Raw genomic sequence first — 23,300 nt, forward strand, 5'->3', positions numbered from 1 at the left:
GTTTTTCAGGAAACTACTCTCTCCCAAATATCCTTCTATTATTATGACTATTCCTTCTCTATCTCCTTTGCTGGACCCTCCTCCTGATCACTCCCTCTAACCTTAGGGTACTGTCTTGGGCCCTCACCTCTTCTCCTTCTATACATGAAGATCTCAAGAGCTCTCATGGATTTAATTATCACATCTTTGCTGATGCTTTTTAAACCTACCCAATCCTCTGCTAACCCCAATCATGGATGTGTTTCAAGGATTCTGTCCTATATCTTCTATATAACTGAGAATTCACCAACTAAGAGAGACCTACAAAAATAAAATACTCAAATAAACAGTGTCAAAAAGAATTTGCAATATGGAAAAAAACAGAAAAGAAATTATCAACTACAGAAAAATCTTGTTTCAAATAGTTCTGATACAGAATTTCCAAAATATATATAGGGTAATAAACATAAATAAGCAAAACAAAGGCCACTCCTCAATAGATAAAATGGTAAAAGTTTATACTAGAAAGGTGCCAAAGAAAATTTACAAGTTATTAAAAGCCATTATGAAACTTTGGTTCAAATCATTAATAATAAGAGACATGAAAGCCAAAACCAACTGTGACTTTGCATTATGGAAAACAAGGAAATAATAAAAAGATGAAATGATACAAATGATAAAAAAAAATGGAAAGAGTCAAGCTGTAGAAAGACAGGCACACAAATGCACTGAGAAGCTGTGAATTGGTACAACTTGGCATTATGCACAGCTCCTGGTACCTAACATGCATCACACACTTAATATGTATCATATAGTTAAAATGCTTGTTGACTTGACTCATGTCAAAGAATGTACTAGATCAATGATAATAAAAATCCTTTAAAAATCAAAAAATGTATTGAATTCTGATTTCCCAGGTTGGGAAGAGCAAGGCCTATAACTTGCAGGTGGAAGAGTGTTCCAGGGAACCAAAATCTGACAGCTTAAGATGAAAACAAACAGGTGTAAGAACAAAGGGAATGTCCTTTTTTCTTCTATCAAGAGAAGCATCTACCTAGAGGCAGAAAAAGTGCATTCTTAATGTGCATAACCATTTTTTTGTCCCATCCCATTAGAAGATATATTAATTTACTGAGCCATATTTCCAAATGTTTTAAAATCCTTATTCACATAATAATCTCATTTAAGTCCATTTAATTCAATGCTAAGTCTCTGTTTTACTAATGAATTCAAGACTATGGAATAGCAAATTGAGTATGAAGGTTGAATTATTTTATCTTTTTCTTTAAGGAAAAAAATGGCCAGGAAAAACCTTGGTTTACAATGATTCTGTTAATCTTACTGAAAAGTAAAAGTGTATGAAGTATCAAGTGCTATACAATTAAGAATCACAAGTTTTAAAGCTCAAGCAACCTTTAAAGATCAATCCCAACCAATCACTACCCCTCAATTTAAAGTTAAGATACAAAGAGGTAAAAGGAAACTTGCCCAAAATCAAAAAAACAAGAGACTGAGCCAACAAACTAAACAATATTTATCTTAATAGAGGAGGGCTGATTTTAGTTCAATTAATGCACCAGTCTCAGCACTATTCTTTTTTTTCTAGTATAAGGTTAATCTATTTAGATATGCCTTGACTTGGTAAATGTTGTTGTGATTTACACATACCGCTTGAGTTTTTTAATATGGGTTACCACATACCCACTATAAAACTTGGAGAGTTTTTTTCTTTTATGACACAATATTTTTTTTAATTAGGCTCATCATTCAACATTTCTAAAGTACTTATTCTGGGTCAGAATCTATGCTAAGTATGGAGTTTTGAGTCCCACCCTCAGAGGTTACATTACCATTAAGAGAAACAACAAACACAAGATAATTTCAGGGGAGAGGACAAGAAGGTACTAAAAAATGAGAAAAAGAGGACTGGGGGTCTTTTGGAATTTTGTTTTGTTTTTTGGTAGGAAGGCATTGGCACTTCACCTGAGCCATAAAAGAAGAGAGGGGGTCTCATGAAGCAAAAGTAAGGAGATTTCACTCCAGGACTGGGAAACGGCCTAAGCAAAGGATTGTAGCAAATAAAATATCAGGAATATGGAGCACTGAATCTGTGAAGTAGAGTAATATGCAGTAAGTCATAAAAAGTTGACTAGAGTTAGACTGTGAAGGGTATTAAATGCTGGAGACATATGCATGTGATACCAGAAATAACAGGGAACAACGCGGAGCTACTTGAGAAAAGGAGTGAAAAGGTCAGACCTGTGTTTTAGAAGCATCAGTTTGGTAGCTGTGTATCAAACAAAGTGGAGAAGGGAAACCTGAGACCAGGCCATTTAGGAAGTTATTGCAATAACCCAGGTGAGAATGATGAGCCTGAAATAAGGTGATAACTCTGTGAGTAGAAAGGGGACAAAGTTGTAGAATTAAGGTAGAAAAGATATGAAAACTGGTTGGGCAGGATAGCTGAAAGGAAGTTCAGTAAGAGATACTTTGCAAGTACAAACCTAGAAGACTAGAAGAATGGTGGTAGTACTTTCAAGACACAGAAGTCAGAAAGAGAATAGACAACTAAGGGGAAAAAAGATGACTAGTTTCAATCACATTGGATTTGAAATCTATGTGACATCTGTGATATATACAATTGGAACAACAAATAATGATGTGAGATGAAGCAATAAATATGAGGGTTGGATAGAACCGGAATGATTTGCACAGAGATAACTGAATTCAGCAAAGGTGATGAGATGAAAATAAACATTATATAGTGCTTTATGGTTTATAGAACACATTTTATATGCTAGCTCATTAGATCCTTAGAGCAATCTTGTGAGGCAGGTGATTATTTTTATTTCCATTTTATAGATGAGGGAACTGAGGCTGGGAGAATTTAAATGATTTCCCAAAGCCATAGAACTAGAGAGAGAGAGGAAATAGAAAAGGATTTAGGTTAGTGCTTCCAGTTAGGCAGAAAGACACAAATGATCCAACAAAGAAAATTAAGAAATAAATGAAAAGTAAAAGAGGGTAAATAAAGAGAATAAGATTGGAGTAAGGAAAGGTAAGAAAAGAATAAATGATTGAGAATTAATTCAGAGTTCTCCAACCCAGATAACTAGAAGGATGGTAACACCATCTTTAACAAAGCTAGGAGGAAAGAATTCTGGAATATGGTGGAATAGGTCAGGAAATTTTAAACTCTCTAGATTTCCTCCACAAACAAATCAAAAAAAGACCTTGTAGTGAATGAAATAAATAAGAGTGATTCTCCTAGGACAATCAGAAGATCTAAAGAAAATTTCCAGAACCCAGGTTAGCTTCCTGAAACAAGAGGTGAGCCTTAGTTGGAAGACTTGGTCACAGAAATTCTTATCTCCCATACAATGTGGGGAGTCAGTTTTCTGAAAGGGGAAGAGAGGGAACCTCTGTTGATAAGGAATGCCATGCCCAGCTATGGTGGGCAAGAAGGAACCAGCACAAGTCTGTGACTGCAGAAATATTGGCACAGGGAGATTGCTGGTTGTGGACAGTGGAGAACTGAGTTCTCGGGCTTAGTTCCATGTCAGAGAGGAGAAATGAAGTCACTATAAGGGTTCTCAGGGAGTAAAATCACTTCCAGCAGTTTGCAGAAGGGCCCCAGCTGTGGCTTGGAGGAGCAAAATAGTGCAGAGGTTGGGCCTAGGACAAAGCCTGAGGTGGAGGAATCATCCTCCACAGTACAGAACTAGAGGGGAATAATAACAATAAGCTACTAATTTTTTTTTTTAAATGAGAAGGCAAAGGAGAAAGAACCCAACCACAGATAGTTACTATGGAAATAGAGAAGACTAGGGTTTATTGTCAGAAGGATGCTGAAGCAAAGAAAGAGACAGAGAGAAAGAGAGGGCTACCTTCTCAAAAAGAAGTCATAGAACTCAAAGAAGACATTTTTGAGACTGAGAAAAAAAATTTAAAAAAAAAAGAAATTATGAAAAGAAAGTTTTAAATGAACTTGAAAAGGAGATTCATAATTTTTTTTCTTTTTAAGATTTTGTTTTACAATTTTTCCCCTAATCTTCCTTCCCTTCCCCTCCCCCGTACAGAAGTCAGACTGTTAGTCTTCACGATGTTTCCATGGTATACACTGATCTAAGTTGAATGTGATGGGAAAGAAATCACATCCTTAAAGAAGAAAAATTAAGTACAGGAGATAGCAGAATTACAAAGTAAGATAACAGATTATTTCCCCCTAAATTAAAGGTAATAGTCTTTGGTCTTTGTTCAAATTCCATGATTGTTTCTCTGGATACATCTCCATTGCAGATACCCCAAAATTGTCCCCAATTGTTGAACTGATAGAATGAGCAAGTCTATCAAGGTGGGTCATCACCCCCATAACATGATACTTTTTAATTTATTTATTTTTACATATTTTCTTTTATTAAAGATTTTATTTGAGTTTTACAATTTTTCCTTCAATCTTACTTCCCTCCCCCACCTCCCCACAGAAAGCAATCTGCCAGTCTTTAATTTGTTTCCATGTTGTATATTGATCCAAATTGAGTGTGATGAGAAATCATATATTTAAGGAAGAAACAAAAAGTCTAAGAGATAACAAGATCATATAAAAAGGTATTTTTTTTCTAAATTAAAGGGGATAGATAGTCCTTGAACTTTGTTCTAACTCCACAGCTCTTTATCTGGATACAGATGGTATTCTCCATTGCAGACAGCCCAAAATTGTTCCTGATTGTTGCACTCATGGAACAAGCAAGTCCATCAAGATTGATCATCACTCCCATATTGCTGTTAGGGTGTACAGTGTTTTTCTGGTTCTGCTCCTCTCACTCAGCATCAGTTCATGCAAATCCCTCCAGGCTTCCCTGAATTCCCGTCCCTCCTGGTTTCTAATAGAACACTTGCTAAGCCATTCCCCAATTGAAGGACCTTTACTTGATTTCCAATTCTTTGCCATCACAAACAGGGCTGCTATATTTTGTACAAGTAATGTTTTTACCCCTTTTCATTATCTCTTCAGGGTATAGTAGACTCAGTAGTGGTATTGCTGGATCAAAGTGTATGCACATTTTTGTTGCCCTTTGGGCGTAGTTCCAAATTTCTCTCCAGAAAGGTTGGATGAGTTCACAGCTCCACCAACAGTGTAATAGTGTCCCAGATTTCCCACAACCCTTCCAACAATGATCATAATCCTTTCTGGTCATAATGGCCAGTCTGAGAGGTGTGAGGTGCTACATCAGAGAAGCTTTAATTTGCATTTCTCTAATAATTAATGATTTAGAGCATTTTTTCATATGGCTATGGATTGCTTTGATCTCCTCATCTGTAAATTTGCCTTTGCATATCCTCTGACCATTTGTCAATTGGGGAATGGCTTTTTTTTGAAAAATATGACTCAGTTCTCTGTATATTTTAGAAATGAGTCCTTTGTCAGAATCATTAGTTATAAAGATTATTTCCCAATTTACTACATTTCTTTTGATCTTGGTTACAATGGTTTATCTGTGCAAAAGCTTTTTAATTTAATATAATCAAAATCATCTAGTTTGTTTTTGGTGATGTTCTCCATCTCTTCCTTAGTCATAAACTGTTCCCCTTTCCATAGATCTGACAGGTAAACTAGTCCTTGATCTTCTAATTTGCTTATAGTATTGTTTTTTTATTTCTAAATCCTGTATCCATTTGGATCTTACCTTGGTATAGTGTGTGAGGTGTTGGTCTAATCTAAGTTTCTTCCATACAAACTTCCAATTTTCCCAGCAGTTTTTATCAGAGAGAGTTTTTATCCAAATAGCTGGACTCTTTGGGTTTATCAAACAGCAGATTACTATAAGCGTTTCCTGCTATTGCACCTAGTCTATTCCACTGGTCCAGGAGATTCATAATTTTAAGGGAAAAAAAGACTCTTTGAAAATTAGAATTGGGGCAGTTAGATGGTGCAGTGGATAAAGCACTGGCCATGGAGTCAGGACCTGAATTCAAATTTGACCTCAGATACTTAATAATTACCTAGCTATGTGACCTTGGGCAAGTCACTTAACCCCATTTTGCAAAAAAAAAAAAAAGAACTTAGCAAGAGGAAGCCAGTGAAGTTATGAGATCAAGAAATAATAAAATAATAAATACTGAAAAAATAGAAAAGAATGTGAAACACCTCATAAGAAAAACAAACCAATCTGGAGAACAGATCAAGAAGAAAAACCAAGAATAATTGGACTATCTGAAAGTTATGTCAAAAAAAGAATCTTGATACAATAATACAAGAAATAAAGAAAATTGTCCTGAAATGTAAGAGGGGGAAGTAGAAATAGAAAAAAATTCATCAATCACCAACTGAAAGGGATCCTAGGACAAAAGCAGACAAGAATAGCATAGCTAAATTCCAAAACCTCCAGGTTAAGAAGGAAATATTAAGAGCAACAAGAAAAAAGCAGTTCAAATATGACCTTGGGCAAGTCACTTAACTCCATTGTCTTGCAAAAAACAAACAACAAAAAATAAAGTAAAATGATGCAGGAAAGATTTGAGACATATAAAAGTCTATATATATGTGTGTGTGTGTATATATATATATATATATATATATATGGTTTGTATGTGTATGTGAGTATGTATAAATGTATTATATGTGTATATATATGTATATGTATATATATATGTGTGTGTGTGTGTGTGTGTGTGTGTGTGTGTGTGTGTGTTTGTGTATATATATATCCATGCTTAATGCTTAATTGTAGTGGGGGGAAAGAGGAAGGGAGGGGAAAAAAGTAAACAGTGCCCAGCAGAGACTGAAGAGAACAATTTTGAACAGGGTGTAGTAATTATTATATACTCTTTCTTCAAATGGAAATTTATCGCTTTATATTGTGAATCCTTTCATTTTGCCATGCACATGACAATTTTTTTCTCATTTTGTATTTAAGTTTAAATTTTTAAAAAATACATCAAAATTATAAAATATCTGAGTTAAACAAAAAGGGTGGTTATGGGTAAATGATAAGATATTTTAAGCTGGTCTAGTTCAGGTGTTATGTCTTCTACGAAACTTTCCCTGATATCACCCAGCAAAGTTTTATCTCTCCCTCCTCAAATTTTCTTAAGGCACTAAATCTGAATTTCACTTTTGCCCCCATCATACCTTACTATATTTACTAGTGTACATAACGCTCCTATATGAAAGCTGCATGGAAACAATTCTAAATTTAGAATCACAGTTAGGTCTGACAGCACTTATCATGTCTAGTAAATAGTTGGAATTCTTGAATACATCAGAAAACATCTTTCAGATGATAGTAAACATTTTAGGATTAAAGGATCACCTTTTTACACCAAAACCCAATGTAGTTTTTTGGATTGACAACTTTGGACAAAGCAATAAAGCTGACTTTCAGAAATGTAATAAAAATAAAAGAAAAATGTAAGAACACTGAAACTAGAAAAATACTTGGGTTTTAGTCCCAATTCTAACACAATTTTACTAATGAATCACCTAATCACTCCCTCTGAGTTTCACCACAATGTAAAATTCAGCTTGGTGATCTCCACAGTCCTTTCCTACTCTAAACCCTAAGGTTTCAAAATATATTATTTAAAAATTTGACTTTTAAATGACTACAGTCTGATGTTTTCCTAAAGTACTTTCCTCAAACAATGAATTTAATAAATGTTACTTAATTGCATAATACATGCAAACTGGATATACATATACACATAATTCTGGATTCCAGGCTTACATGAGTAAATAAATTTTTAAAACCCTCAAACAATAAGATAACAAAGATAACAGAATTGGCTCTGTCTCTTTAGTTTGTGAATAAACACCTTTAAAGGAATAAGGAGGAGTAGAAAAGAAAACAATCTGATAAATGATTCAAGGTGGTTTAACTTATGACTAATCTCCCTGTCCATTCTCAGGACAGCTGTCATCATTCAAATACCAATAGATGTTCTAGCAAAATATGACAGTAAAGATCTTAAGTATTTCTGTAATTCTCCCAAAGAGAGTAAATAAATCCTTTGTGGACTAAGAGAGACAGAGAGAACTTTATGTTTTATCATGACTTGATGCAATTCATCTATATGTCAAAATGTTAATAGCTGGCAGGTAGGAAGAGAAACACTGACTGCTACCTCATGAAGGCCAGGAAACATGTTCAGCAGAGGGGACACAAGCAGAAGTAAGCAGGACTGTCCCTACTTTCAATGAGCTTACATGATAGTGAGAGAAGGTAGGTCTAGTCTCTGGCAAGTAAAGCAAAACTTTACCTACCGAACCTGGGGGTACTCAGGGTCAGCATCCAAGGTTCCACTAGGTCGAGGATGAATATGAGGGCCAAATGACAAAAAGCACAGTGAACACTTAGCAGGCAGTAGCCTGGAAGCTTCATCTCCATTAAGATAAGGCAAAAACTCCACCAAGCAGTGTACTAAACAGAATCTCCTTTGGTTTGTTCATTTCCAACATTAAAATTAATCAAGATTAATTCAAATTAAGGTGACTGATAAAAAACCTTTAGGGATTCAGCAAAGAAACTAATTTAGAAAATTAATAGTTTCAGTAAAATTACAGGCTATAAAATGCCCTCCCCCCCCCCAATTTCTAAATATCCACATAACAAGAGTAAATAGAAACAAAAACCCTATTCACAATAAATAGTTATTATTTACAAAATGTTGCTTAAAGAAATAAAGAACTTCTAAAAAAGGCTTATAGAAATAAAGAACTTAAATGCTGAGAGGGATACATAGAGCTCATGACTGGGAAAAAGGCAATATTATACAAATAACAAAACAAATTTTAATTTACAAATTTAGTTCTACCAAACTAACAAACATATACTTTACAGAGCAAGATCTAGGATATCAAGGGAAATTATAAAAAAAAGTTAGAAATTGATGAAAAACACTTTCAGACCTCCATTTCCTTCAAAAAGTAGTAATTGAAAAATCACTTGGTACTACTTTAAAAAAAAAAGCAAAGTTGATCAGTGAAACAGACTAAACAATCAGAAATAAATGAATTCCAAAACCAAATGTTTGATAAATCTGAAAATTACCTATGATAAAAGAATGTGAAAACTGCAAGAAATTATATATATTGAAAAATGAATGTGGCCAGCTAGGCTGCACAATGAATAGAGCACAGGCCCTGGAGTCAGGAAGACCTAAGTTCAAATCCATCCTCAGACACTTAATAATTGCCTTAATCACTGTAAGTCACTTAACCCATTGCCTTAAATAAGTTGAAAAAAAAAGAAAATGGATGTGATCTTACTATTAACAATTATATAATAAAAAAATTATACAAAAAGAATATCATCTATACTTTTTCACAGCTATTGAACCAAGTTAGACACAGGATAATTATAAAAGATAAAATACTTAAGTTTGATTACATTAAATTGAAAAGCTTCTGCAGAAACAAAATTTGTGCATTAATAAAAGAGGCAACCAAATGGGAAAAAATTTTTTGTATCAATCTGATAAAGGCCTGACTTTTAAGATAAAGAAAACAATTATATGAAATCAAAAGCTATTAATAAGTAATAGCCTATTTGTGGATATTTTACTATATTTATAATTTATTATATTTACATATATTATTTACAATTTATATAAGTAAGCTTCATCTTTAAAACATTATATTTTTATTGCTGCCTTGTTTTTATCACCACCCAGTGAGTCCTTTAGGAGGATAAAAAGACAATTTTGCAAAACAAAACAATAAATTTAACTATGTCTAACATTTCATGTGATACTCCCTTATCCATAGCCCCCTCATTTTTACAAAGCAAGGAGTGAGGTGCATTTTTTATGATTTTTTAAATTTCTCTCTCTCTCTCCTTTCCTTCCCACCCTCACTTTGAGAAGGCAAGAAATTTGCTATAGATTATACATGTACAGTCATGAAAAATATGTCCACATTAGCCATGATGCAATAGGAAAAAACAAGAAAAGTTAAGAGTTAAAAAAAGTATGCTTTGATCTATATTCAGCCTCCCTCAGTTCTTTGTCTTTAGACTTATTATTTAGACTTTAGACAATTCCTTTAGAATTGTTTTGAAACAGTACTGTTGAGAATAGCAAAATCATCCACAGTTGATTATTTTACATTATTGCTGTTACTGCTTACAATGGTCTCCTCGTTCTGTTCACTTCATTTTCTTTTTTTTTTTTCACTTCACTTTCCTTCAGTTCACGTTCCATCCATTTCCATCCTGCTTGTTATTTCTTATAGCATAATAGTATTCCATCAGAATTATATACTACAACTTATTTAGTTTTTTCCCAATTGATGGGCATCCCCTCAATTTCCAATTCTTTACCACCACAAAAAAAAAGCTGCTATAAATGTTTTTGTACAAATAAATCCTTTTCCCTTTTCTTTGATCAGTTTGGGATACAGACCTACTAGTGGTTTTCCTGGATCAAAGACTATGGAGCATTTTTTTCAGTGCTTGCCTAGGATTAAACTTGGTCACTATAATTAATTATACAGTGTTCAGTTTCATTTTTTCATTCTTTCCATTCATTATGCATAGTTTTTTTGGGTTCTATTTACTATATTCTATACCAAGTCATGTTAAGTCTTTCATTAAAATATAAACTCACTGCATGTAAGGACTGTTTTCAATCTTTATAGCTATATACCTAGCACTTAACAGGGTTGGAATAGAGCAGACACGTAGTAAAAACTTGCTGAATGATTGGTTATTTCTTACATCACAATGTTATGCTATATTCATGTTCTTTATTACTCGCCAAATGACAGTCACTTTATTTCCAGTTTTTTGCTAATATAAAAAGTATTACAACAAATATTTTGCTTTAAACAATACCTTTATATCTTTAACCTCACTTTCTTAGCATCATTCTAAATTGGACTAATTTAGACTATTCTACCTTCATTTTTTAAATGGCACATTCTCAAATATTCAAATAGATCTGTGATCTTACCAATTCCAGAACTCCTCCCAACAAGGAAGACTGCAGTCTATTCATGCTTGTGCAATTGTCATCCATGTACTCACAAGAGCTCACCAAAGGTCCACCCAATATACTCAAAGTCTGTTTCCCTCTCCTTTCTCCTGACAAGATAAAGGTATATAAAAGGAGTATTTCACCCACCCACATGCCCCAATCTAGCCACAGAACCAGTCCATCTTCTCGTTCCGCTATACAATTATTTGATGCCATCCTTTACTACTGTTCTTCCTCCAAGTTCCACAGTTATAAGATGCAGCTTGCTCAAATCCACCCATGTGTCTTTCTTCCACTGCCCTCTCATTTACATTGAGCAATGTGATCTTTCAAATCTCACTAGCATATGGCTACATAAGTAAAATATCTAGTCAAAAGAAACCCTTGAAACTTTGAAAAATTGTCATCAGTAGAATTGTTCTGCAATCCAGTGTCTTCCCTTTCATCTACCCACCTCTGGGTCCAACTCACTAGTTTTCTGTACTGTCTATCCCAAATATAAATATTACTGGATAGGATTAATAGTTGGGGCTCATAATCTGGGATTAATGAACTTCTTTTCACTGTTACTATTTTAATACCATATCATTGTAATTGGTTTCCTTTGCAATCCAAAGTATTTCATTTTAAGGTTTTAAAAACATTATTTTGAGAAAGAATCCAGGTTTCACCAAACTGCAAAAAAGTCTGACACAAAAAAAGTTAAGAAATCTCTTATTCATTCACTTAGGCAGAGGATATTCTTCCAATATTGATCTTTCTTCTTTAGATGATCAAGTCAAATTTCTATATACAAATCTCTTCCAAAAAGAATCTGTAATGTGTTGAGACCTTTTACAATTAATACAGTATTATTTGCAACAGGAACTCCTGGAAGACTTCACCATCCACAAAGAATCCCTCCTTGAATAATACTCTGTGTTGGATCCCCTCCATCATAAACTCAAATATTTTTAGTGAACATATAGGAATATATATCAACTGGCAACTTAAAACATTTTAACTGGTTAGTGTGTTGGATCAACATGAAAATTATTTAAATATTATGAAGTCAATCTCTTCCTACCTTAGAAAAGAAATATTAAATTTTCTTGCTTTTTCATTCCCCAAAAAGCTTTCTAAAAATGAATACTGAAAGATGGTACTATTAAAAGTTTAGTTATCGATTCAATTATTCTTATATATCAAAGAATTGGGAAACCCCATCTAATAAGTTCATTGGTTTCAAGAAAGTACAAGTTGAAAAGTTGTAATAAGAAATAGCTACTTCCATGAAAACAGTTTATTACCTTACAAAAGATTTTCTAGTAGGATTTGGTTAAAATATATTAATGAAGTTATTGAGAAGTGGATGATGTCTTAATTTTGGTAATATTAAATATTTTATTAGGGTAATTTATTTTAAAAGACCTTGCTAGAAAAAAAAAACAAAACCTGGTCTTTTAGGTGTTATTATGAGTATTTCCAACATTATTACCAACTTAACAGATTTTTCCAAGTCCTGAGCATTGAAAATAATGTCAAGAAAATAACCTAGGGATGACAAACATTATATATATATATATATATATATATATATATATATATATATATATATATATAATATCTCTACTTATAAAATTATTCTTTTTCTTCTTTTAATTTTTTTGAATTTTATAAACTTGCCCCATCTTGCTTCCTACCCCCCACCCCCACAGAAGGCAGTCTGATAGTCTTTACATTGCTTCCACGCTATACATTTTTTTAGGGCAATGGGGTTAAGTGGCTTGTCCAAGGCCACACAGCTAGGTAATTAAGTGTCTGAGGATGGATTTGAACTCAGGTACTCCTGACTCCAGGACCGGTGCTCTAACCACTGCGATACCTAGACACCCTCCAGGCTATACACTGATCAAAACTGAATGTGTTGAGAGAGAAATCATCTCCTTAAGGAAAAAATAAAATATAGACATAGATAAATTATAATAAGATAACTTTTTAAAATTAAAGGTAATAGTTTTTGATCTTTGTTTAAACTCCATAATTGTTTCCCTGGATACAGATGTTATTCTCCATCACAGATACCCTAAAATTGTCCCTGATTGTTGCACTGAAGAAATGAACAAGTTCATTCAGGTATCAACCCCATGTTGCTGTTATGATGTACAATGTCCTTCTGGTTCTGCTCATCTCGCTCAGCATCAGCTCATGCAGATCCTTCCAGGCTTCTCTGAACTCCCACCTCTCCTGATTTCTAATAGAACAATAGTGTTCTATAATATACCTATACCACTATTTGTTCAGTCATTCCTCAATAAAAATTATTCTTAAGATACTACATGAACTACTCAAATTCTATATATTTAGAAGTTATAATCTCAGTTCCATTATGGCATCATCAGGCGTTCAATTTAAATTTTAATTAAAGGGGTTTTTAAAAGGATTTTTAAAAATCATTTTTGGCCTAATGATAGTAAAATGTCTTTTTTTTGGTTTTTGCAAGGCAATAGGGTTAGGTGACTTGTCCAAGGTCACACAGCTAGGTAATTATTAAGTGTTTGATACTGCATTTGAACTCAGGCCTTCCTTACTCCAGGGTCAGTGCTCTATCCATTGTACCACCTAGCTGCCCCAGTAAAATGTCTCTCTTTTTTTTTTAGGTTTTTGCAAGGCAATGGGGTTAAGTGGCTTGCCCAAGGCCACACAGCTAGGTAATTATTAAGTGTCTGAGGCTGGATTTGAACTCAGGTACTCCTGACTCCAAAGCCGGTGCTCTATCCACTGCACCACCTAGCCCCCCCCTTAATTATTTTTTTTTTGTAAATTGTCTCTTAAAAAACTTTGAACTTTTTATGCTCAATGGCAGTCAAGTGATGCTTATAGACCTCTTCTCAAAATAATACTTATTAGGTACATTCTAAATTGAAGGAAATACAAAATTCCAATTTGGAGGTCAGTGAAAATAAAATGTTCTTCCCAAAAGCTCATGGATGCTCTGAAATCTATCTATTGACCCCCTGGGAAGTCTGTGGATACCCGCGAAGAATTTTTGCCTTACAGGTAATCTAGACTTCATTTTACCGATGAAGAAAGTGAAGCCTGAAAAGATTAAATACCTACCTATATAATTTGGTAGTAAGTAACAGAGCTATGTTTTAAACTCAAGTCATCTGAGGCCAAATTCAGTATTCCTTGCTGCTGAGCCATATATTAGGCTTCACCATACATATGTAATATGATAATACAAAAATATTTTCCAATATACCAGACCAGACCTATACAGACAGGCTGTTTCTGCTCATATAACCAACCTTGACTCTTTCTGCCATTCCAGCTCTTATCTCATTTCTCTACAGCCTTCAACTTCACGTTCAACCTCCACTGAAGCCTTCCAAGAAAGTAATCTCTCCTTCTTCTTAAAATCCCAAAAACTGTTTTTCTCCCTCTCTTAATACACTTTTAAATATTACAATTTACTACAGTTAAATAACTGTACAGTCTTTCCCTTCCCAACACCTCCACACCTACACCTCTGCTGTTACTCAATAGTATCTGACTCTGACCCCTGATAGGGTTTTCTAGGCAAAGAACCTAGAGTGGTTTGCCATTTCCTTCTTCGGCTCAGAAAATTGAGACAAATTGGATAAAGGGACCTGAATGGGGTCAAACAACTAATAAATGTCTGAGGCTAGGATTTGAACTCAGGTTTTCTTGACTCCAAGTCCAGTGTTCTATCTGCTGCATTACTAGCTTGCCTACTTTGGAGAGCAACTACTTTCTTATTCATTATCATATCTCCTATAACATCTACCATAATGCCTTATAAAAGGTAGGTACATGCACATACACAACCACATACTTGCACATGTGTGCATGAATAAACAAAGAATTTCTTTAGAGCTTAGAGATATAAGGAACCTAGAACAGGCAGTTCTACTTTATGTCATTTTTTTATATATAAGTAAACTGAGACCCAAAGAGAAATGACTTGTCTCAAATCACTTGAGGAATACTAGCAGGGAAGAGATTTGAACTTAAATCCATTGGCTCCAAATCCAGAACACTTACTCTTAATTTATATGCTTCTAAATGTGTATTCTGTTCAGAACTTAACAGTTCAGAACTATTATTGGAGATTAATTACAATTCCAGTATTTTTTCTTATTCTCTGTATTATCTTGGCAACTTTCAGTATCAGTCTCTGATCAATTCAATAGACCTGTAATGGCATATAATTTTCCTTGGGAGGAAAATCCCATTACCAATGCAGATCTCTATCTGCCCTGCATGGTAAAGTGTTTCACAGCACTGCATCCTGAGATTAAATGGCTTTATCCAGGGTCACAGGATGACCCTCTACTTACTATATCCTGCTACTTCTCTCAACAAACATTTAATAAGCATTCACTATATACAAGACACTGTAGTAGAAGCTCTTTGGTGTTGGTCAAGACCTGGAAATTAAGGGGGTACCCTTTGGGTGGGAATTATTAAAAAAAAACTATGATATGAATGCAAAAGACTACTACTACCAGTGTAAGAATTCAATGGAATAATCTTTATAAATGCTTAGCACAGCACCTGAAGGACACAAAAGGTGTTTACTATTGCTTCCTCCCTAAGAAAGGATGAATAGTACAGTTTCAGAGAAACATGGGAAAATTTGTATGATCTAATGCAGAATAAAGTGAGCAAATCCAGGAGAACACTTCATACTCTTACAATATTGTATAAACAAATAATTTTGAAAGACTTAATACAGTGATAAGCCATGATTTCAGAGGATGAATGAAAAAGACTGCTGCCCAATTCCTGACAGGTAGGCTAGGTGGTACAGTGGTTATTTTTAGTGCACTGGCACTAAAGTCAAGAAAACCCGAATTCAAATCCAACTTCTGATACTAGCTATGTGACCCCAGGCAAATCACTTTAACATCAGTCTCAATTTCTTCATCTGTAAAATAGGAAAAATAATAGCACCTATCCCCTAGGGTTGTTGTGAAGATCAAATAAGGTCATTGTAAAGCATTTAACACACTGCCTGGCTTAAGTATGTGCTCTATAAATATTAGTTATTATACACAAAATATACAGAATGAAAAAAAATTTTTTTGGACATGGTCCATGTCCAACTGTTTTGCATGCCTATGAATATTTAATAGTTTTGTTTTTCGTTGTACATGTACAACTTTAACCAGACTATTCACCACCAAAGGGAAAGGGGAGGGAAGGGAGGGTGGCAAAAAAAGTCTAACTTATTAAATTTGCAAATGGATGAATGTTGAAAAACTAATACAATAACAAAGTTTGTTTTTTCCTCCCATCTCTTCCAAAAGGGAAAAAAATAAAGTGGAAAAAATGAATTTAATTTAATCAGTCATGATTCCATGTCTACTTCCTCACAGAGACAACTAGGTGATTGGGCCTAGGGTCAGTAAGAATCATCTTCCTGGATTCAAATCTGGCCTCAATATCATCAGATACTTAAGTGTGACTGACCCTGGATATGTCCTTTAGCTGTTTGCTTCAGTTTCTTTATCTGTAAAACAGCAAACTATTCCAGCATCTTTGCCAAGACAACACCAAGTGTAGGACATGACTAAAATGAAAGGACGACAAAGCAGTCAGTAGTGGCATGTTGTAGAGGAAATGTTTGTTTACCACTTTCCAACTCCAATAAAACTTGTGACTGTGAAATATAATGGGAAAAGTAAGAAAAGTATACAAATGGCTATAACAAAAGGAAGGATGTAAATAAGAGACATACAAAGTACTATGGAAGTTAATCAGGAAGTGCATCTTGATTTTCAATAAGAAAACATTCAAATTTTACTAAAAATATCTCAAATTGACATTACTCTTAAGTTCACCCTAGCTTTCAAAATAGCCACAAAACCTTTTACTACAAATGAAAAACTTTATGTAATTTATGTAAATTTCCTAAGGCTTCCTGTCCTGAATAAGTCTCTTACTAAAAAGTTATTAAACTAATACTTGAAGCGTTACATAATTTTTACACATTCTAACATAAGAAATAGTCCAATCTCCACTAAGGGATAAAACTTTTCCATTTCAGACTCAATATGACCAAAATTTATTCTTCTCCACCCAAATCTGATCTTTCTCTTTCTGATCTGATACCAGTCACTTTCTTTGAACTTAAGTTTCCACATTTCCTTCCTTCCAAGTAAAGAGAAAGGGGAAAAAAATGGAAAGGGGGGTAGAGTATTGAGCTAGAACACTGGATCATAGACTTAGAGCTTGGAAGTCACTGAGACCAACCAACTCTCTCATTTTACAGAAGATAATCTCTAAGATTATTTTTGACTCTAAAAATTGTATTATCTTCCCAGGCACCCTCAAAATCTCAGATTCATCACTGATTCCCCCCTCCTTCCACTCTTCCCCACCTTGCCCATATCCAATTATTTATCAAACCCTACTGACCTTATTTCTTCATTCTGTTGTAAATTCTTTTTACATTCCCACTCCAACCACTGAATTCAGATTCTCATTATCTTATGCTTGAACTACTTTAATGGCCTCCTTTATAAAACTGCTTTATTTATTTCTTAGCTATCAGTCTACCCCTCCCTCCCACCCCCACACTAAATATACAACAAAAACAAGAATCTTCCTCAGATTACAAAACTATTACTTCCCTGATACTGGAACCTTGAGGGTTAACTACTGCCTACCAAATAGCCATCACTATTCCTCAATTACTAAATGGTCAAAGAATATGTACAAGAGGTTTTCAGAGCTATCAATGACCATGTAAAAAATTCTCCAACTCATCAATAATTGGAAAATGGAAATTAAACCAACTCTGAGGTTGTTCTCACATACCACTCTCATATATCAGATTGGTTCAGGGCAATCAATTGGCCTCAAACTCATTGATGAATTAAGGGATGTCTACTCCCAAGAATGTGAGGACTCTCTGTTCCCTTACCTCACCCAACCCATCTGAAAGAATGGGTGGTAAGAACAATTTATCCCAATGGTCATGAAGGCAACTGAAGCAGGCACTATGGGGTGCTTAGAGCTTGGTCAGCCACTGAAAATGCCAAGGTCATTTGCTACTAGGTTTTTGATGACTAGAAGAAAGAGTAAAGCTGACTACTTTGTGCAACTATGGCTCAATTAACTCAATTCACAAGCAAGTCAAGACATCACCCAGTAAAATGCCATTGCTTCTATTAAAAAACAAAGGATAGAACAAGAAAGCAATTTGAAACTATGCCCCAAAGTCACTAAGTTATACTTAACCTCTGACCTAGTTATCAATTCTGCCTGTACCCGAAAGAGATCAAAGAGGGGAACAATCTATTTGTATAAAAAATGTATACCTAATCTTTTTTTTGTAGTGACAAAAAAAACCCCTAGAAATTCCCACTAACTGGGAAATGACTGAATAAATTATGTTATATAAATATAATAAAAACATATTGTGTGGGGCGGCTAGGTGGCGCAGTGGATAAAGCACCGTCCCTGGAGTCAGGAGTACCTGGGTTCAAATCCGGGCTCAGACACTTAATAATTACCTAGCTGTGTGGCCTTGGGCAAGCCACTTAACCCTATTTGCCTTGCAAAAAATCCTAAAAATAAATAAATAAATAAATAACATATTGTGCAGTAATAGATAGCATTTAGGTAGTGCTTTAAGTTTTGCAAAATGCTTTAGTTATCTCATTTGAGCCTCACAACAACCCCCATTTATATACAAGGAAATTTGAAGCTGAGAAAAGTTAAGAAATTTGCCCAAGGTCACAAAGTTGAATAAATGTCAAAGCAGTATTTGAACTCAGATCTCCCTGACCCCAAATTCAGAAAAACCTGAAAAGACATGGATGAATTGATACAAAATCAAGAATAATTTATACCACAAAGACAAACAACTGTGACAGACTTGAGAACTGGGGTCAATGAAATAACAATGATATCCAACAATGAAACACACTATTCACCTCCTGACAGAGGAGTAAAAGGATACAAAATAGAGAATATGAAATATTTTTGACCAGGGGCAAGGTATGAAGGTATGAAGGTGTGTTGCAATGGCTATTTTTCTTTTTTTAACCAATGGAAGAGAAAATAAGTGTTATTTGAAAAATATATATATATAAAACACTTTAGTTTTGTATTTTAGACTCTCTGCAACCTCCACAACCCAGACATATGTCCTATATATTTTCTTATCCTTTACTCAGTTCAAACTGACCCTTCACTATACTTTCCTACCTTTTTGTCTTTGTTGGTTAATCCCCATTCCTTGACTTGACTTCAATTTTTCCTTTTTAGTCTCCTTTGCTGAATCATCAGCCTTATCCTATCTCCTAAACAAGATTCTATCTTGTCCTTTGTCATACATCCTCTTCTCTTTATCTACACTCACTTTTGGTAATATCATCAACTAATCTCTGCTAAATGAGATTGGAGAAAAGAACAAAGAGCTGAATGCTGAAATTGAAATTAAGCTTTTAGTATTTAATCTACAGAATTCTATGAAAACTGAAAATGTGTGACATGCCATGATTTGTACCTTGGATTTAATTATCAACTCTTTGTAGAGGATTTCCCTGGGATCTAGTGTAGCAGTACTGCTTATGGGACATTTCAAAATAGATGTACTGTGAGCATCTCAAACTCAATATGTCCAAATCAGAACTCATGATCATTTTCCCTCCCCTGAGGAGACTTTCCAGCTACTCAGATTAACAATTTGGACATAATCTAACTCCTCACTCTTTCTTTTTCTTTTTTTAGGTTTTTGTAAGTTAAATGGGGTTAAGTGGTTTGCCCAAGGTCACACAGCTAGGTATTTATTAAGTGTCTGAGACCGGATTTGAACCCTGACTCCAGGGCCGGTGCTTTATCCACTGTACCAACTAGCCCCCCCTCAACTCCTCACTCTTACTCAACCCATTTAATCAGTTACAGAGCTTGTTGCGACATCTCTTTACTTACAATCTCCACCTTAGCTCAGACCCTCATCACTTCTCACCTGGATTATCACAATAGCCTCCTGTTTAGTCTCCCTGCCTCAATTCTCTTACACTCACAGCTGCCAAATAAATTTTCCGAAAACACAGATCAGCCCAACTCATACCCTACTCGGCAAACCCTAGACACTTCCTTCAAAACTAAACTACTTTTCCAACCTTACACTACACACACACACACACAAGCCTGGCTATCTTCCTCACATAACCCCTAGTTTCCTTCTAGGGTCACCTAAATCACTACTATTTTCCATAGAATCCTGATGTGCAAAGTTTCTAATGCTTTTCTCAAAATATTATCTTGTAGCTATTTTGTAACAACATATATATTGCCCCCAGCCTAGACCATAAAATCCAAGTGCTTGACTGCTTGACAAAGGCTTGACTCCAATCAACCAATAAACATCTATTGAACACCAGTGCCAGGCTCTGCTAAGTTCTGGGGATACAAAAAGAAGCAAAAGAGAGTCCCTGCCCTCAGGAGCTCAGCATCTAACAGCATTTTACACTCTAAGAAAGGAGCTTCAGTTTTACCCACTTCCTCCAGGAAGCTTTCCATGACTCTCAGGCAGAAGGGTTTCCCCCTCTTCTGAACTCTCAGAGGACCTCATTTTACCTCTTTTGCTCAAGTATGCTCTAGCTTCTATTATAGTTATTTTTCTCCTAAATTATAGTTATTTTAAGCTGGTTTAAAGTCAGGGACCATTTACTCTGTATATATCATCTCTGAAAAGAATTGTTAGCATGCAGTGTCCCCCATAGGATGTGAGCTCCTTGAGAACAGGGACTAGCACTGCCATTCTGTCATCCTCAGCCCTTAGCACAGTCAGGTACATAGTAGAAATTAAGTTCAAGCTTGGTACCTGACTTCTATTCCACTGTGTAGTCTATACGTCAGCACCCAGCACAGTGCCCTGATCACACACTCTAAAAACAAATAGCATTTTCTAATGTTTTCAGAGAAAAATTCTGTAGAACAAACTCCCAAAATCTTCTGTTCAACCAACTTCAGCAGAAACAATTCTTACTTTATAGAAATTCCCATCATGCAAATTGTTTTACAGAAAGAATTTTTAAAGAAATCCACATTCCACCCCCCAAAAAAACCCCTACTTATGTTAATTTTATTGTTCAGTACTGTGTACTTTCTTTCCACTCCTCACTCTCTTCTTGCATCTGACCCTTTTCTTGGTGTTCCACAGCCCCCCAACCCCTAATAAAAAATTCTTTAAAAAAAAAGAACTCCAAATGAAAGCTGAGACCTTCCCTGGTGCTGCCTTAGGATAGAGGCTTTAGCTTGAGAGCTCCTACACAGAGAAGAGACCTCTGCTCTATTCAGCCCACTTACCTGTTGTGACCAACCCCATGAGTCCCTGTGTCTGGCTTCCCTCTGTCTTCATTCAGATGTATGTCTGTTCCCACCAACCCCACATGTCATCAGCACCCCAGCCCTCTCCAGTCTGTGCCAATGTCGAGACCCTAAGAGTTTGCCCCACTCCCCCACCATCTTCCTCTGGGTTCTAGCCTTGCCAGCCCCCTCCCTCCACAAGCAGGAAGCCCCTTTTTCCTTCCTGATTCCCTCCTCCCCGGTGTAAGCAAATTGGCAATATGTAAAAATATGTAAAGAAATCACTTTATATAGGTTTGAGGTCCAACTGTCTGTTTTCTCCCTCTACCTCCCTTTTCTAATCTCATTTAACAGAGTTTGTTAAATTAGGCCAATGGACTTGACCTCAGTAATCACAGTGCTTGGGAGTAGTTAATTTATGGCTTTATCCTAGGAAGACATTCACTAATCCACATGAGACTCAGAAAAGTTGTTTTCAAGTTCTGATGTTTTGGATATATTTGAAAGAGCTAAAGTTTCCTGTGCTAATCCTAAACTAAACGGTTCAGCCCCATTAGAAATATTTATAAGGTCTCAATTAGATAGACAGGAAACATAGCTGCTCCTTGTTGAAAAAGATTTGTTTTCTCTTCTCTAGACTGGGCATTGGAAAATACACAAACAGTGATGAAGTACCAGCGGGATTCACGTTTAAAAAATCGTTAAAATTATGTAACTGTAAAAAGGCAAATTTAAAAAGTCCTTGAAAAATAAATAATTTGAATAGTTATAATAATGAAACCAAACTTTTTTCACCTCAAACTTCCATTTAATAGTCACCAAATACAGAATAAATTTCAAAAGAGAGAATCTCTTTTTTTTTACCTGGAATTTCTTTAAAGCAATGATCATTTTTCTTCTAATAAAACTGAAGTCTGGGGGTGGGGTTGGGGGGACAGACACTATAACGTCAAACCTGCTCGAGGAAGCAGTCCAGGGCTCTGGGTCGCTCTTTTGGGCTTCTTTACCTCCACAACTACCAACTAGAGGGCACGGAGTTTGAGGCAGGCGCTCCTGAAGCCCAAGCGGGCACTGGGCATCAGCTCTGCTCTGCCTCCTGCCAGTGCCCGGGGCCACAGCTCTCTTCAGTGCCCCTCTTCCACCGCCGGCCCACAAAGCCCCACCCCGACCCGGGGGTCGGGGCCCCCCGCGCTGCCCGGGGGCACTCGGCTGGCAAGCAGGCGCTTCGGGAAGGGGAGCCAACATGGGCTGGGCAACAGGCGGGACCTTCCTCTTCCAGTTCGGAAAAGGCCTCGGGGCTGCCCGAACGGCCTCCACCCGCCGGGGCCCGGAGGGGGCCCTGGCCCCCGCAGCCCGGGGCCGCCGCTCCGGCCCGGCCCGGGCCCCCGCTCCGGCCCGGGCCCCCGCGGGACGTGCCCAGCGCTGGGGGCGCGCGGGCCGCCTCGCTCCCGGGCCCCCCCGACTCGAGCGCACTGAGAGCCCCGCGGCGGGGGAGGGGAAGGGGCGGGCAGCCGCGGGGGCTCCCGAGGGCACCGGCGCCGCCAGGGCGGGGGCTGCCCGGGGGGAGGAGGCGCCGGCGCCCCCCGCGCGCACACGCGCACACACACACACACGCGTGCACTCACACACGCGTGCACTCACACACACGCGTGCACTCACCATGTAGAGGGTGAAGGGCAGGCCCAGCAGGAACAGCCACAGGTAGAGGTGCAGCGCGTTCACGAAGGTGCCCTGGTGCGGGTCGTAGTACCAGCCGCCGCTGAGCGCGGCCCACACCCCCTGCCGGAGGATCTGCAGCGTCTGGGACCCCATGCCCGCCCGCCCGCCCGCGCCCGCCGCGGCGCCCGTCTATCCCCCTTCGGAGCGCGGGGAGAGGGGACCGGCGCCACCGCGGCTGAGGCTGCTACTAGTGCCCGAGGAGGAGGAGGAGGAGGAGGAGGAGCCCGGCCTGCGGAGGGCCGCCGCCGCCGCCATCTTGTCCCCTAACACCCGGAGCGGGGCCCCCGCCGCCGCCG

The 23,300-nt window shown here is 36.9% G+C and overlaps 1 protein-coding gene across 5 annotated transcripts in view; it reads right to left on the reverse strand.

Annotated features, from left to right (window-relative positions):
* The window catches only part of PCNX1 (pecanex 1), a 211,748-nt gene extending 188,651 nt beyond the window's left edge, over positions 1-23,097 (reverse strand). For 4 of the 5 annotated variants that reach the window (XM_074235828.1, XM_074235827.1, XM_074235825.1 and 1 more), the window contains exon 1: positions 22,945-23,097. In XM_074235828.1, the coding sequence (XP_074091929.1) occupies positions 22,945-23,097 (153 nt within the window). Of the gene's footprint in view, positions 1-22,240; positions 22,405-22,944 lie in introns of those variants that run through there. The other variant, XM_074235826.1, reaches the window with a different exon arrangement.
* Between the last annotated feature and the right edge of the window lie 203 nt (positions 23,098-23,300).

The sequence above is a fragment of the Macrotis lagotis genome, chromosome 4, assembly GCF_037893015.1.
Source record: "Macrotis lagotis isolate mMagLag1 chromosome 4, bilby.v1.9.chrom.fasta, whole genome shotgun sequence".
NCBI classification, from domain to species: Eukaryota; Metazoa; Chordata; class Mammalia; order Peramelemorphia; family Peramelidae; genus Macrotis; species Macrotis lagotis.